The sequence below is a fragment of the Ciconia boyciana genome, chromosome 10 (genome assembly GCF_034638445.1).
Source record: "Ciconia boyciana chromosome 10, ASM3463844v1, whole genome shotgun sequence".
Classification (NCBI taxonomy): Eukaryota; Metazoa; Chordata; class Aves; order Ciconiiformes; family Ciconiidae; genus Ciconia; species Ciconia boyciana.
The window spans coordinates 13,865,164-13,878,972 of NC_132943.1; the positions used below are offsets into that span (position 1 = coordinate 13,865,164).

At 47.9% G+C, this 13,809-nt stretch overlaps 1 protein-coding gene across 3 annotated transcripts in view; it reads left to right on the plus strand.

Moving 5' to 3' along the window:
- Positions 1–13,809, plus strand: part of LOC140657701 (uncharacterized) — a 49,049-nt gene that overhangs the window by 27,297 nt on the left and 7,943 nt on the right. The window contains exons 2-3 of one of the 3 annotated variants that reach the window (XM_072875071.1): positions 5,129–5,247; positions 6,945–8,683. In XM_072875071.1, coding sequence (XP_072731172.1) covers positions 7,113–8,683 — 1,571 coding nt within the window. In that variant the 5' untranslated portion in view covers positions 5,129–5,247; positions 6,945–7,112. Of the gene's footprint in view, positions 1–5,128; positions 5,248–6,944; positions 8,684–13,809 lie in introns of those variants that run through there. The other 2 variants (XM_072875072.1, XM_072875073.1) reach the window with 2 other exon arrangements.

Consider the following 13,809-nt stretch of genomic DNA (forward strand, 5'->3'; position numbering starts at 1 on the left):
GGCATTGTCAGCAGGACTGTTGGAGCAATATTGTCCACAAGATTGAGTGGTGCATTGGTGAAACAAGAGGGGGTACCCTTTCCCAAAGCAAGGAATCAAGAGGGAACGCAGGTCACCTTGAAAGTATGCTGCCTGAAATCAGTGTGCTAGAATGCTTGCCCTTAGAGGTAGGCTGGAAGTATCAAGTCATCACAGCCTTTCTGAAGGAGGAACACAAGGAGAAAACCATGCTGTGACACAAGAAGGAGAAGCTGCTCAGACTTAGAGAGCAGCCAGAAAAATTCATCAAAGGCACTGCTGCCAAGTGCACAGATGTGTGGAACAGTAGGGCTTCTCAGGTGAAACTTTTCATGTCAATAAAGCCAAGTTTCCAAACAGCTTAAAAACCCCACAGAAAGGGAGCCAAGAATGCTTAAGACCTTCAAGTGATTCCATAAAATTTTGTGATTAGCTTTTCCACTGCCCTGAGACTGTTTAGGAGCCAATCTGACCAAAATAGAAGTTCACGTGAAGTTATGGTGATTCCTACACTCTCCCTGGTGGAACTGTATGTACCAAAGCAGGATGTTCCTATGATGATCAGCAGATAATGTGGACAGATTCTTCTCTGGCACATCTGGCTGGCACGTGTATGCCTTTGGGCTGCTCTGATCAGCCAGCCCTGACCGTGGCCAAGACCAGTTCTTTTTCTGGAGGCAATGGTAATGGTGGTGATGCTTCAGAAGTGGTATCTGTTAAGCAGCAGCCACAGACGGGCTGTGTAAACTTGTGTTGAATGCAGTGGGATGGAGGATGAGTTGGGGAAGCAGGAAAAAAAAAGCTGAAAAGAAATGGTTAGACAATATCATGTGACAAGGCAAGCGGCTCATCATACAGCAGAAATATAATGCCATTGCCTGTGCTCTCAGCAACCCCCTAGACCCTAGGTTGCACTGGATCTTCAGAGGTTCAAGAGAGACTTTGTTCCCCATGCCAGGCTGTCTCTGAGACGACATGGTCCATGCTTATGATCAAGTTGAGAACACAAGGGCTATAAATACAGTGAGCAGACTATAGAGGTTAAGGTTTTCTCTATACTACCTAGCTTTGAAACCAAGATGGCCGTTGTTCCTCTTGTTAGCAATCCCGATTTGTGCCATGGAGCAGACGATGAAAGCAGTGATAATACTGTAAACTCAATGAAAGTTATGGTCAGCTGTTTACCCTAGGAAGGAAAAGAAACCCAGGAAATAGTACTGGTTTAGATAACTACTGTGGCTGTACCTCTCCTGCTGCAATTAACAGACACTATATAAGCCCTGTTCCTGTTTCATCTGCTAGAACAGACAAAAAAACCCCAAGAAATATAACTGCAGTCACCTAATCATCCTACTGCGTCAACTAGTTCCTGCAGCACAGCTCTGGTTAAGTGAACAGCTAAGAAAGCAAATACAGACAAGGCACCTTTATTTTTCTTGTCAGCCTTTAACTTGAAAAAATAGATGTATCTGGCATTCTTTCCCTTGAGATTGCTGGTGTTCTGCTAAGCAGCTGAAGTGATGTGCGTGACACGGCAGTAGACAGATCATGCTGTGTCCATGAGGTTTGCTGTATCAGATAGCAAAAAACTCACAGCAGTATCATAGCTTGCTAAAATCCTTTGTACAGCTCTTTGAAATGTGCCTTTCGCATCCCTCTAGGTGGTTAGATCTCTGAAATAAAAGGGAGACTGTACTCCAGAATAAACCAACCTCTGTTCAGAGGTGCAATTTGCAAAACCCAATGCAGAGAAATTAGAATAAGACCTGAAGGTTAGTTTAATCTCTTATTTCAAGATGGAGTAAGGTGACCCTGGTTACTCCCCTCCCCTGGAAACAGGATTTTGGTGTGATGGCCATGACTCAGAAGTTAATTTGCTTGTGACTGAGATGTTGTAAATGTGGAGAGTGGAAAATGTGCCAGACTCACTTGATCTCTCTGATCAAGGCAGGAGAGGCAAGCTGCTCTCCACCATCTCATGGAACAACCTTCCCTGTTTGACAAGTCTATCGAGCAAATCTTGCTGCAGTGAACTCTGCAAAGCAGCACTGGCAAACCTACTCATCTCTGCAAGATTTGGAGGCCTCTTCTCCTGAGGCCTTGTGAGGCTCTGCGGTCCCCTGTCCTGATGTCCCTGGAGTCCTTGAACATGACTAGTCTTCTCCACAGTGCTTTTCACCAGTGCTGAACAACTTGTCCTGTGCCTGCCTGCTTCATCCTCCTGACACTTTGTCTGGTGCTTTGCTGGGAAGGTCAGCCAGGCGGAACAGTTCTTGTGTGTATGTGAAGGAATAATTTATCCTTCAAGCTTTAATCCTTAAGAAATAAGTTCTTTGGGGGATTTTGCAGGAAAATGAAGGTTAGCGGCAAGTCTCCAAGCAAGCACTTATCAGAGTAGTGGAGGAGAAGTTGATTAAACAGAATCACATGGTAGAAAATAAGCTGAGCACAAAATGCCTTTAGTCTTATGTTCACTTAAGGCGTGAGGCTCATAACCACCAGGAGCTTTTCAGTCCTTGAGCCAAGGAACAGGCAAATGTTGCACACACAACATGATCAAAGAGCAATGATGTGCCATTCCCACAGTGGCAGCCAACACTAAGCTCCTTTTTGCTGTTTGGCCTGGAATAAGTCAACATTGGCCTGGAGGACTGCTGGACTAGAATAAAGCCCTAGCTTTGGGGAAGTGTGGACAGGACTGCCTGGAAGTACCCAGGTGGGTAAAGGAAGGAGTGCAGCAACAACTTACAGTGCTCACGTATGCCGGGGAGCAACAAAGAACTGGCAAGTCAGTGTTGGGTTTAACTGGGAAAGAACACAGGGTGCATTGGGACTGCTGTGTACCTTTAGGGGAGAGGGTGAGTTAGGACCCTGAGTTGCATCACCATGATGCAACTCAGATCAGCATTTACTTCTCTCAGTTGCTTCCCATTTCTGTGGCATTTGCTAGTTTCCATACCTGGGATCACCTGCTGTAGCTATAGGCTGTAGTTATAGCTCTGAGGTAGTGGGAGCACAAACTCTTTCATGTTGCTGTAGTTCCCAGTGTTTCTTCGATGGTGACAGTGTAAGATTGCGGCTACATATTTTGTATGTACAGTGAGCCTGCAAGGATGTGCTGAAAGATCATCTTTAGCATATCAACCATAAGCATATGAACTCAGATGGTTTTTTTCTGTCTCCATCTCGTGCTCTCCTCCAGCAAAGTGCCTAGAACATGCTTGTGGTCATGTTACTTTATAGCTGAGTGTGTAGACACATGCTTTATATTACAGCAGTGTCACTGACCTGACAAATGCAGGCATCTGAGCTGAAACTGTGATGCTGTTGCTGTATGCCGTGAGGAACAGAGCACAAGAAGAGGGGAAGGAGGGAGAAGGGCTCAGTGTTTCCTGGTTACAGGCCAGGTCAGAATTATCTGGTGTTTGAGAGAGACCTCTGCTTGCTTCCTGCTCCAACCATCCCTGGGCAGCGGGGAAGCAGTCTGTGCCTCAGCACAGCCGGTCCCCCTTCACAGGTCATGGCTCGGGCAGCAGTTGGCCTGGGTGATCAGTGAAATTAAGCTTAGCTACCTGACATTCTGTGCACAGCCCTCAGGGTAGTGACATGGGGGGAATGCGCAAGATTAGAAGAGTTCAGTGGGAAAGATATGGTCCTTTCAAGGATGGAGTGACAGGGAAGAAAGGTGCTCCTGTCCCAGCTGGCTGTTATGAGATCTCCACGGCTGCCTTGCAGGTGTGAGGCGAAACAGAGCTCACCGGTTTCTGAGGCTTCCCCTCACTGCAGCCAGGGCACTGAACCCCCTTGCACGCCCACCTGTGAGCTACGTCCACATGCGCCTTTGCTCTGAGCTCTCCTGAAAGTATCAAAGGGACTTCCTGTGGCTGAAGTGTTTTCTTAGAGCAAAAAGTCATGTTTTAGAGAAAGAAAACTCAGCTCTGATGGATGACAAAAATTAAAATAAATTACTTGAAAACAAAATTCCCCTCTTCCTCCACTTAATCCAGTAATTTTTGGTGCCTGCCTATGTGTCAGCAAACTCTGCACAGCCTCCTCTGGAAAGTCTCTGTCTCCTGCCGTCTCTCACAGCCGGCTCTGGCTGTTCTCTGTCTTCTCTGGGTCCTCTACTCTGCAAACCTGCCTCTGCTGCCCCTCTCTGTCCCTCACTCTCTGCCTGCTCCTCTCTGCCCGCAGGAGGTTTCTCCCAGCTGCTCCTTCCCTGAAGGCAACTTTTGCCACCGCATGTGCATCTCCTTCTGGAAAATCCTGCCCTGGCAAAGCAGCAGCAGGTGCCTGCTGCCTGCAGGTGCTCATGAGCGCTGGCACCTTCCACACCCGCCGGGGAAATCGGCCTCTGCTCTCCTGCAGGGCAGAGGGGTACCCACCCTCTCCTGCCAGCGGGTTTGAGGCATTCCCCCGTGTAACGGAGGGACGCGAACCCCGCCCACGTGTTCTGTGCCACGCACCTGAGCAGGCAGGGGCCTGTGGCCCCCCACGCCTGGTGTGACTGCAGCTGTCCTGCAGCCCAAAGAGGGGTCAGCGCTATGGGCCCCAGCAGTGAACTTCCACCTGAAGAGAGGCTGTGAGGACACAAGTCAATTGTATTTTCAGTGGTGCCCTGTCTGTCGGTGAAGGGAGCAGCCACAGACAGATCCCACCCCATCGTTTCTGTGCCTCTGCTTCCTTGCTCTTCTCGTGACTGCTTCTCCCCTTGCCTGTGCGCTTTCTTCTTTGGCTCCCTTGCTCTCACACGCATACACGCAGAGCTTGCCAAGCAAGCGTGTAGCCCAGGAACCTGCCTCACATGGGCCTTGGTTTCTCTTCAGGGCTTATGGTATGTAGTTCCCTGCCTTGGGCAAGGACCGCTTTATTCTCAACTCTCACTACAGCAAGGGGTGTTTTCTCTTTCTACTTGGTCTGAAAGCAGAGTGCAGAAAGTACATGGTGGCTTTTAGTCCCATGGCTGTGACCTGATCGCAGACCAACCTGATGGGCCATGGCATCTCTCATTAACAGCACTTTCTCACAGGAGCCCTTCAGCACTACCAGGAGCCCCGTTCCCTACTCAGTGACTGGCTCTCACATCATCTCATTCTCTCTTTCTTGACAGATCATGTTATAACCTATGATCACAGAAAGTCCTGATCCTCACGTTTCTCTGCTGTCACCTGTGGGCTCCTCCAGAGCCGCGAAGAAGGGGGAACTCCAGCCCCACCATGAGAAGACTGGGTGAGAAGTACCTGTGACATCTTGGGGAACAGCCATACTTTGAGAGCTAGTTTTAATTTTTATTTTTAGCAATTATGAAGGACATAAATAATGTTCTCCATTCAGTGGTGATCCACAGGAGCAGCTCTGTCTTCCCTCTCTGGGATTAGATTAGAGATAGTTTCATTAATGCGGGCAAAGTATGCTAATTTGAACCACTCTAAGCAAGGGGTGAATCAAGCTACCAGCGAGTTACCAAGATTGGCTTCCAGGCAATACACTGCCTCAGACTTCTCCTCAGATGGAAGATGTCTGTTGGTGCCTCACACGGTTAGATGCCTGAGGTGTCTTAGTCTCCAGGGAGTAACAAGCCTTTTCGTTGCCCTCCTGGTCAAGGCGGCTGTGCTGCCTGAGCGGTTGGCAGCGTGTGGAGAACCCAGCTGCACTACAGAGCAAACAGTCAACTTACATGGTCCTGTCTTGCTTTACCAAGACCTCTTCCTGGGTGTTCAACCTGGTTGGTTCTTGCCTGGCTTATTATTAGAGACCATTGCCCCACCATCCCATCTCTATGTTGCCCTTACAAATCTCAGGCTAACCCCATATCCCCTGCCCAGTCTTATTCTCCTTTACATATGGCACTCACTCGTTCCCTTTGCCACTGGTTGCCAAGGGAGGGAGTGGACAGGGCTGTAGCAGACACTGCTGTCTTGTGTGGCTGCTGACAAGTCCATGAGGCCTAAATCCTTAAGAGAAATTTGGAGTCTCTCCATTCAATGTAAGGAGGCTCCTTCCACATCCAAGGATGACTTAGACACTTAAGCTTACATCCTGCTGGCCCAAACTGAAGTTTTGGGATTGAATTCTCCGCATTGCTCTGAACATGTGATTTAGTCTCTTACAGTGATTTAGTCTCTTACATGTGATTTAGTCTCTCCCTGGGCCTTACAGTGCTGAACACAGATCATAGGAACAGCCTTGGAAACCACACCTTCTCTTTCTGGGCCTCTGCTGACCTGTCATGGGGGGTGATCATTTAGGCCTGTTGCTAAGGGGTCGGGAGGGTGCATTTGTGAAAGTCTGTGAGGTATCTCTGTCTTTGCACTGGAAAGGCCTTGGGAATGCTTGGCTACCAGTCACTAAACCATATGCATCTTTCCCTGTGAAGGGTAAATCAGAGCATTAAGGGGCTGCAGCGTGACTCTCAGGGACAAAACCACCATCAGTTAGCCTTCTTCTTCCTCCTTGCTACTTGAGCCTTCCAGGAGACCACACTGTCACGTCATCCTTTCCCACCCCCAGCCTCCTCCTTAACCCACACGCTCTTGTCTGCACCCCATTTGAGGGAAAGAACCTCACTATCTCTTGTAAACCTCCCATCTCCTTAGTGCTGCTGTGTGAGTAAGCTGAGCCTGCAGCAAGCACTTCTGGGCATTCGTTGCTAGAGCTGAGCAGTGTTATTGTGAGGGAATTGCTGAGGGTAGGTAGGATAAAATTCTCCAAATTCAGATGGGTAGTGTAAGGCCACTGTTGGCTTGGCTAGAGATGGAAAAGATTCCCTGCCCCAAGCCCCGCAGCTCATCTCCTAGTTATGCTGCTCTGTTTCTGCCCAAGCTGTTGGTGTTTGGCTTCTGCGTTCCCTGGAAGCAGACCTGCTGTTGCATCCTGCTAGTCATCACCAGGCTGCTTCAGTAACTCATCTTTCCTTCCATTCACAGGTCTTCTACGCATGGCGACTCAACCCATGTGAGAGCTCTCTTATGTGAGTACCCAGCAGCACACTTTGCTGTCTGTGGTCTGTGGACATTGACTGGCATCTAAGCAACACCCCAGCTCCCTCCTCTCCCCTAGACGCCACTGTCTTAGAGCCTCCATGTGCATTTGCTATGACATACATCAGTGTTGATGAGAGACAGGAACACTGCCGGGTGATCTTGAGCTGCCAAAATAATCAGCTCTATGCGCAACATGGCTTAAAGGATTTTTCGGTTAGCAGCATGCATCCACTAAAGAACCTAGACACTCAGATTTTTTCTGGGGACTTCCACACTCTAGACTCCTGCCACACAGGCAAGGCACCTTTGGCCAGTCCTGTGGAAAATCGGATGTATCGGAGCGTGGAGAACCTTCACTGGGCAACAGCTGCTGACTCTGGGCTGTATTCTCACTGCCGGAGCCTGGATAATGAGATCATCTTTCGCTATAGAGGCACCAGTCAGTGGACAGAAGGCTCTGTGGATGTGGCCCCAGCACAGAGCACATCGGACTCTCTGAGAAACCTTTCTCTCCATGCTAAACAAACATCTCGATCAGCACAGAATGTGCCCCTCCCTCCCTTTGCCAAAGTGCCTCAGTGGCTTTTCCCTTCTGCAGAGGAAAGAGCCCTACACGGGGATGCCAAAAAAGAGCTGAAGGAGAAGCTGAGGCTGCACAGCAGTAAGGTGGCAGAGCCCTGCAAGCCAGTGCGTCCACAGGCAGCCCTGCCTGACCTGATGGCCCGGGAGTTTTTTGAATGCCAGATGTGCCAGCAGTACAAGAACGGTTGTGCTGTCAGCTGCTGCACGGTTTTGGTGGAACACACTGCTCTCAGGCACAACCTCACAGGGAGGCAGAAACTGTGTTTTGCACACAGGCTCATCAGTCCAGAAGACATCAAACAGGAGGCTCAGAGGAGGCTTCAGCTCCAAAGGCAGAACAGCTCCCCCAGTTTGCCCCTTCAGCATGCCGGGGAAAGCCACGAGATGGCCAAATCCAGAACAGCAGAAACCCTGGAACAATATAGTGGGGAAACAGATGTCAAAGCCACATTGGGACAGAGCAAGAAAGGCCGCTGCAAAGGGAGGCTCTACATACCCACCTTTGAGGAATTCAAGCAAATGAGAAGTAAGGAGGCAAATTCATCTGCCAGCAGCAGTGGGCCAACAGAGTGCTTGAATAAGGGTCTGCCTGCAAACCAGACCCTGGAGGAGGAGAACAAGAAGAACGTCTGTCCAGAAGCTCTGGGGACCAAGGCTGTGAATGAAGCCGCTGTCACAGCAGAGGATGACGACGATGTGTTCCATGAAAACCACACCTCTGCTGGCTTTTCCCAATATCCAGCCACATGGGATGGTTTCAGAACGAGCAGCCCAGAGGTGAAGGACAGAACCTTCCAGATCTCCAGCCCAGATGGATCCCTCGTCCCCATTTGCTCTAGCCCTATTCCACGATCACCTTTGCAGGCAGTAGCAATACACAGAGCTGGGCAGGAGATCTTCAGTGATGAGCAGCAGAAAGGAGAGACAAGACAATTAAATGATGTCCTCCACCTTGCAGGGCAGTCACTGGCTTCTGAAGCCCAGTCCTCTTGCTGTTCATCGCTGCTGTTAGAAGCCACAGACTTATCCAGCTATGGAGCTAAGCTACAAAAAATGAAGGATGAATTCATAGGTTCAGCCCTGGAACTTATTAAGAAAAGGTAACATGCTCTGTGGGGTCACCTGAAAGCAGTTCCCTTGTTAACGATCTGGTCTCTCTCCTGATATGTAAATTTAACTCCCATAGCATAAACACGCTGTTGGCAGAGCCTTTCATCTTAGGGTCTCTGATAGCCACATGGACGTGTCTTTCAGCTGTTGAGCTTAAACTCCATCTTTGTGTGGGATTAAACATCAAAAAGCATTTTCATTTAGACTTTGCCTTTTTGTACACCTTAATCCTGTCCAGACAGCAGCCATCAGTAGTCCTGACACCCAATTTCCCACCCATTTTATTTCTGTAATAAATTGTTGAAAGGTCTTTTTTTTTTTTAACATCTGTTAAAAGTAAAGGACAGCAGAGGGATACAAAGTACTAATATGATTCCTTTGAAAAAAGATGTAGTCTGTCCCACCACTGCAGGACATGAATTTCAGTAGTGTGACATGCAGCAACAAGTGCTTTCACTTGCTCCCTCTATGTAGTGAACTGGCAAACAAATGAGAGCAAGATGGCTGTTATGAGTCTTTTACCACCCTCTGGAGACCAGCACAGGCAGTGAGTGAAAGTACTTGCAAATACTGTCCTTCTGTCAACTCAGACAGCATAAGTAGTGACAGAAAATACTGTGTAAAGCCTTCCTCCCTCTTCTCCAACCGGGGTTTTCCCCTTCTCTGGGTAAGATGTTCACAAGGACTGCTTTCTCTATCCTGGTTTTGGACACTGCAGTCCTGTTACCTCCATCCTGCCAAAGAAATGGGGATCCCTTTCTATGCAAGCAGGTTGCCCAACAGGAATCAGCAAAGTTCTGGAAGTTAGGAATTTGGGGCAGTCATCACTGTCTTATCACTAGATAAGGCTGATGGGAAAAGGAGGAGTAAGTGTTGGTGGAGTGGTTTGTTTCCATACACTTGGTGTTCAGGACTGGCTTCGCCACGAATTACATTTGACTCAGTTCCTGGCTGCTTCTGACTTCCACAGATGTGGCATGTGAAATGCCAGGGCATCAGCCGTGTACACTGACTTGGTATTTCTGGGATGCTAGAGCTCTGAGACTGGACTCAGGTTTTAGAGGAGATGACAGTGACTTCTGCACAGGAATGAGAGTTGTCTGAAAGAACTTCTGTGGAGCTGAAGCTCCCCATGTAGACAGAGCCAGAGTGACAAGCAGAAATACTTCTACAACTTCATAATCCAAAGGGAAGTAGGTGGTGTCAGAGCCCTAAATGCTTCATTCAGCTGTCCAGCCCAGCCTTTGTGCTTTTGTTCTAGAGTATGAAAATCCAATGAAGAAACAGATGAGAAAGTTATGGTATGCAACCATTTTCATTGAGTAGGCTATTTTTATCATTGATGTGAAATGAAATACACAGAATGGCACAAGCCATGAGTAAGAGCATAAGAACAGCTGTCTTTGGGCAGATCAAAGGTTTGACTGGTATCTGGAGCCCGAGGTGGATGCATAGCAGAGTATATAGGAACCGGGTAGTGCATATGATCTTTCTTCCTACTACTCTTCCAGCTTCCAAACACTTTCTGCCCAGGGCCTTTATGGTTTTAGTGTGGTTTCTGGGCTTTTAATATCTGCAGTGGTTTTTGCTTCTGTGGATGTGTTTAGTCTCCCTAGTTGGATTTGTTAAAATATATGAGGTGATTTTATTAACACCAAAATGGTAATTGATGTAAAAACGAGAATGACAGTGGTTCCAGAATTAGAGAGGTTATTTCATATGAAGGAACCACCCTGGCCTGTTTATTTTCCATAGTAATAACAATTAATGGTAAAGGTTGTCATTTCTGCAGGATAGCAGGAGGAAAACAAATCTGTTGGCAGTGCCAAAGTACTGGTTAGTGGGAAACTCCAGTTTCCTTTGTCTGGAAATTTCTCAGTTTTCCATTATTTCACCCGAGACTGTAAAGTGCCTGAATATTCATTTATAACTCAAGCTGATTCTCCCTGCAGATTCTCACTGCAGAGGTGAGAGACTTTTTGTCTGGATGTTTTGGGTCCTAAATTATGATTGCTGATTGTCGTGGTTTAACCCCAGACGGCAACTAAGCCCCACACAGCCGCTCGCTCACTCCCCCCCAGTGGGATGGAGGAGAGAATTGGAAGAGTAAAAGTGAGAAAACTGGTGGGTTGAGATAAAGACAGTTTAATAGGTAAAGCAAAAGCCGTGCACGCACGCAAGCAAAGCAAAGCAAGGAATTCATTCACTCCTTCCCATGGGCAGGCAGGTGTTCAGCCATCTCCAGGAAAGCAGGGTTCCATCACGTGTAATGGTTACTTGGGAAGACAAACACCATCACTCTGAACGTCCCCCCTTCCTTCTTCTTCCCCAGCTTTATATGCTGAGCATGATGCCATATGGTATGGAATAGCCCTTTGGCCAGTTGGGGTCAGCTGTCCTGGCTGTGCCCCCTCCCAGCTTCTTGTGCACCTGGCAGAGCAGGGGAAGCTGAAAAGTCTTTGACCAGTGTAAGCACTACTTAGCAACAACTAAAACATCAGTGTGTTATCAACATTATTCTCATACTAAAGTCCAAACCACATCACTATACCAGCTACTAGGAACAAAATTAACTCTATCCCAGCTGAAACCAGCACACTGATGTCCAGGCCACATTTTTTCTAAGTATCGAATTAAATAAGCTGAAAGCTGGGGATGTGGTCCCATTTCCACAGATACTGAGCTCAGCAAGCCTTTGATAGAGATGTGTTGGAGTGTCACAGAATAAGATAGCTGAAATTGTCTTCTCTTTCTAGGGGTTCTGTGTTAAGTGTTACAGTTTTACAAAGCAGTTTTGTCTGGTAAGTTAATTGCCTCCCTAGTAATTCATAGTTAATTACTTAAGACTCATTCAAAGGGCTTAATATTTCATCAGTGAAGATTTGATTTTCAGCTTCATAATTATGGCGGCTTTAGCCTACTCATGGGTCACTGGATACCTTTAACTTAGGTTGTAGTCCTGGCTGGGAAGGGGTGTTGAGATCTAGGTGGAAATCCTGTAGGCATTTCAATATATAGTCCACTTTCTGAACTTGTTTAAGCAGTGAATTGCTCAGGATAAAGACATGCAAGGACCTGGGGTTCCTGTCTATAAAATGGGGGACAAGGTCACAACAAAAACCTGCACAAGGAAGCAAAGGACATGACTAAGAAAGAAGGCTTCCTGAAAAGAGTGATGGGTTGTATTTGGGATGACACCAGGATGGTAGGTAGAATAACAGCCTCCCATAGCAGAGGACTCCAAGTCTGGAACGCAGGTGCCAGCAGGGAACGAGCGGACAAAAACGTTTCCATTAGTCAGAAAGAGTCAGGAACATGTGGAAAGGACTCAGAACTGCCGGCCTGGACAATGATACAACCATGAAGAATCCCATAGAGACCGTGAAGGAAAGCAGGTGCATTTCCAGTTGTACACCACACACCCAGTGCCTCTGCTTCCATGAGATTCAGAGATGATGGCCCAGAGGTATAAAAGGACATTCAGAAAGAACCTGTCCTCCCTGTGCTGGCCCAAGCGCATCACCTGTCCTGGGGAGAACAGGGAAAACAGACACAAACTCCAGGCAGGAAACTCCTATCCCAATAAGTGATTTCATCCTACAGAAGGAAACATGCCAGAGTCCCCCCTTCTGCAGCTCTGCATGAGAGCAGAGGGGACCGCTTGAGCAGGCATTGGTGTAGACCTGTTGGCAGCCCAGATCTCTGCCAGGGGCAGGGGACTGGAGGAAGGGGCAATATCCCTTTTTCTTGGCAATGTCCACTCTTCCTCCTAAGCCAGGGGCAAAGGTTAAAGGAGCAGTCCTAAGTTTTGGTTCTACAAAACTGCTTGTATCCTCCCTGTTTTGTCTACATCCCTCTGATCACAATGGTGGTGTGGTGCACAGTGACTGCTCTGTGGAGCAGCAGTTACCCCCGCACATCATGCAGGAGGGATCTAATCACAACTAGAAGTAGAGCAGTCAAACCAGGGATGAAGAAGTTGCCTTTCACACAATGTGGTCTCTGCATCATTGCCTTTCTTACCTCTAGCTGACCAACCATGGGGTGGGTTGCATTTCTCAGTCTCCAATCACACTTCCTTAGCTCAGCTCTCTGGGTAGTATTAGCTCTTATTCCCCTATTGGGTTATGGAACCCACAATAAGCAATGGCATCTGGTCCACAGACCTTATCAGCAGAGAGCTTCTGTCAGCTTCACTTAGAGGAGCAGTAATACTCTGGAGTACTTTCCATGTTTAAGTGGATGATCCTGAAGCACTGTAAAAATGACATATGAAAGCTCAGCTTCTCTCTGAGAGTATGGTCTGTATGGTGGAAGGTGGTGTGATCAAGAGGAGAAGATAATATTCCAGTTCTGAGCTCTGCTACTGACCTTGGACGCATCCCATTGCCTGTCTGTGCCTCAGCATGGTCCCTTCTTTCTGCATGTTTCAACCAGAAGCTGTTTGAGCAGGAGCAGCTTTTGGAAATGGTGGTTTTCCGGCAGTGGCAGATCCTCTTCAAGAGCTTTCTTGCTCCTTAAACTCTGCCTGCCTTCCCACAGCTGTGCCAGCTGAACCATTCATGCTTTACCAACTCAATGAAACATTAATGAAATGATCTGGCTGGGAATACATGAGGAAGGATATTTTTTTCAACCCAGATCATTTCAAGACTGATTTTAGATCATGGCCACACAGACAGTTACACTGGACTGGCTGAAGGAGTGGTACCCCAAATGTGGCTAGGGATGGGAGGGAGGAAGGAGACAGGAACCTCTTAAGCCAGACCAGGCCAGGACAGTACCATGGGACCACAGCCTTGCTGTGTGCCTGCGCTGCTCTTACTGCAAGCCTGTAAAGGGGATAATGCAGTCCATACTACAGACTGCTCCGTGACAGCACTGATGTTGGTATTCCCTTTCTACAGGCTGGGGAGAAGAAGCCTGGAGGGGTGAAGTGACGTTTCCAAATCCACATGGCAGGGAGTTAGCACAGCAAAAAGTAAAAGCCAGCAGCCTGCTGTTAGCACTGTCCTGTTGCTGTGCAGCCATGGCTAAACGCTTTTTAAGTTGGTAAATCCTCTGGTAGTGTCAGCTGGGACCTGGAAGCATAAATGGAGGAAGATGAAAAAGCATC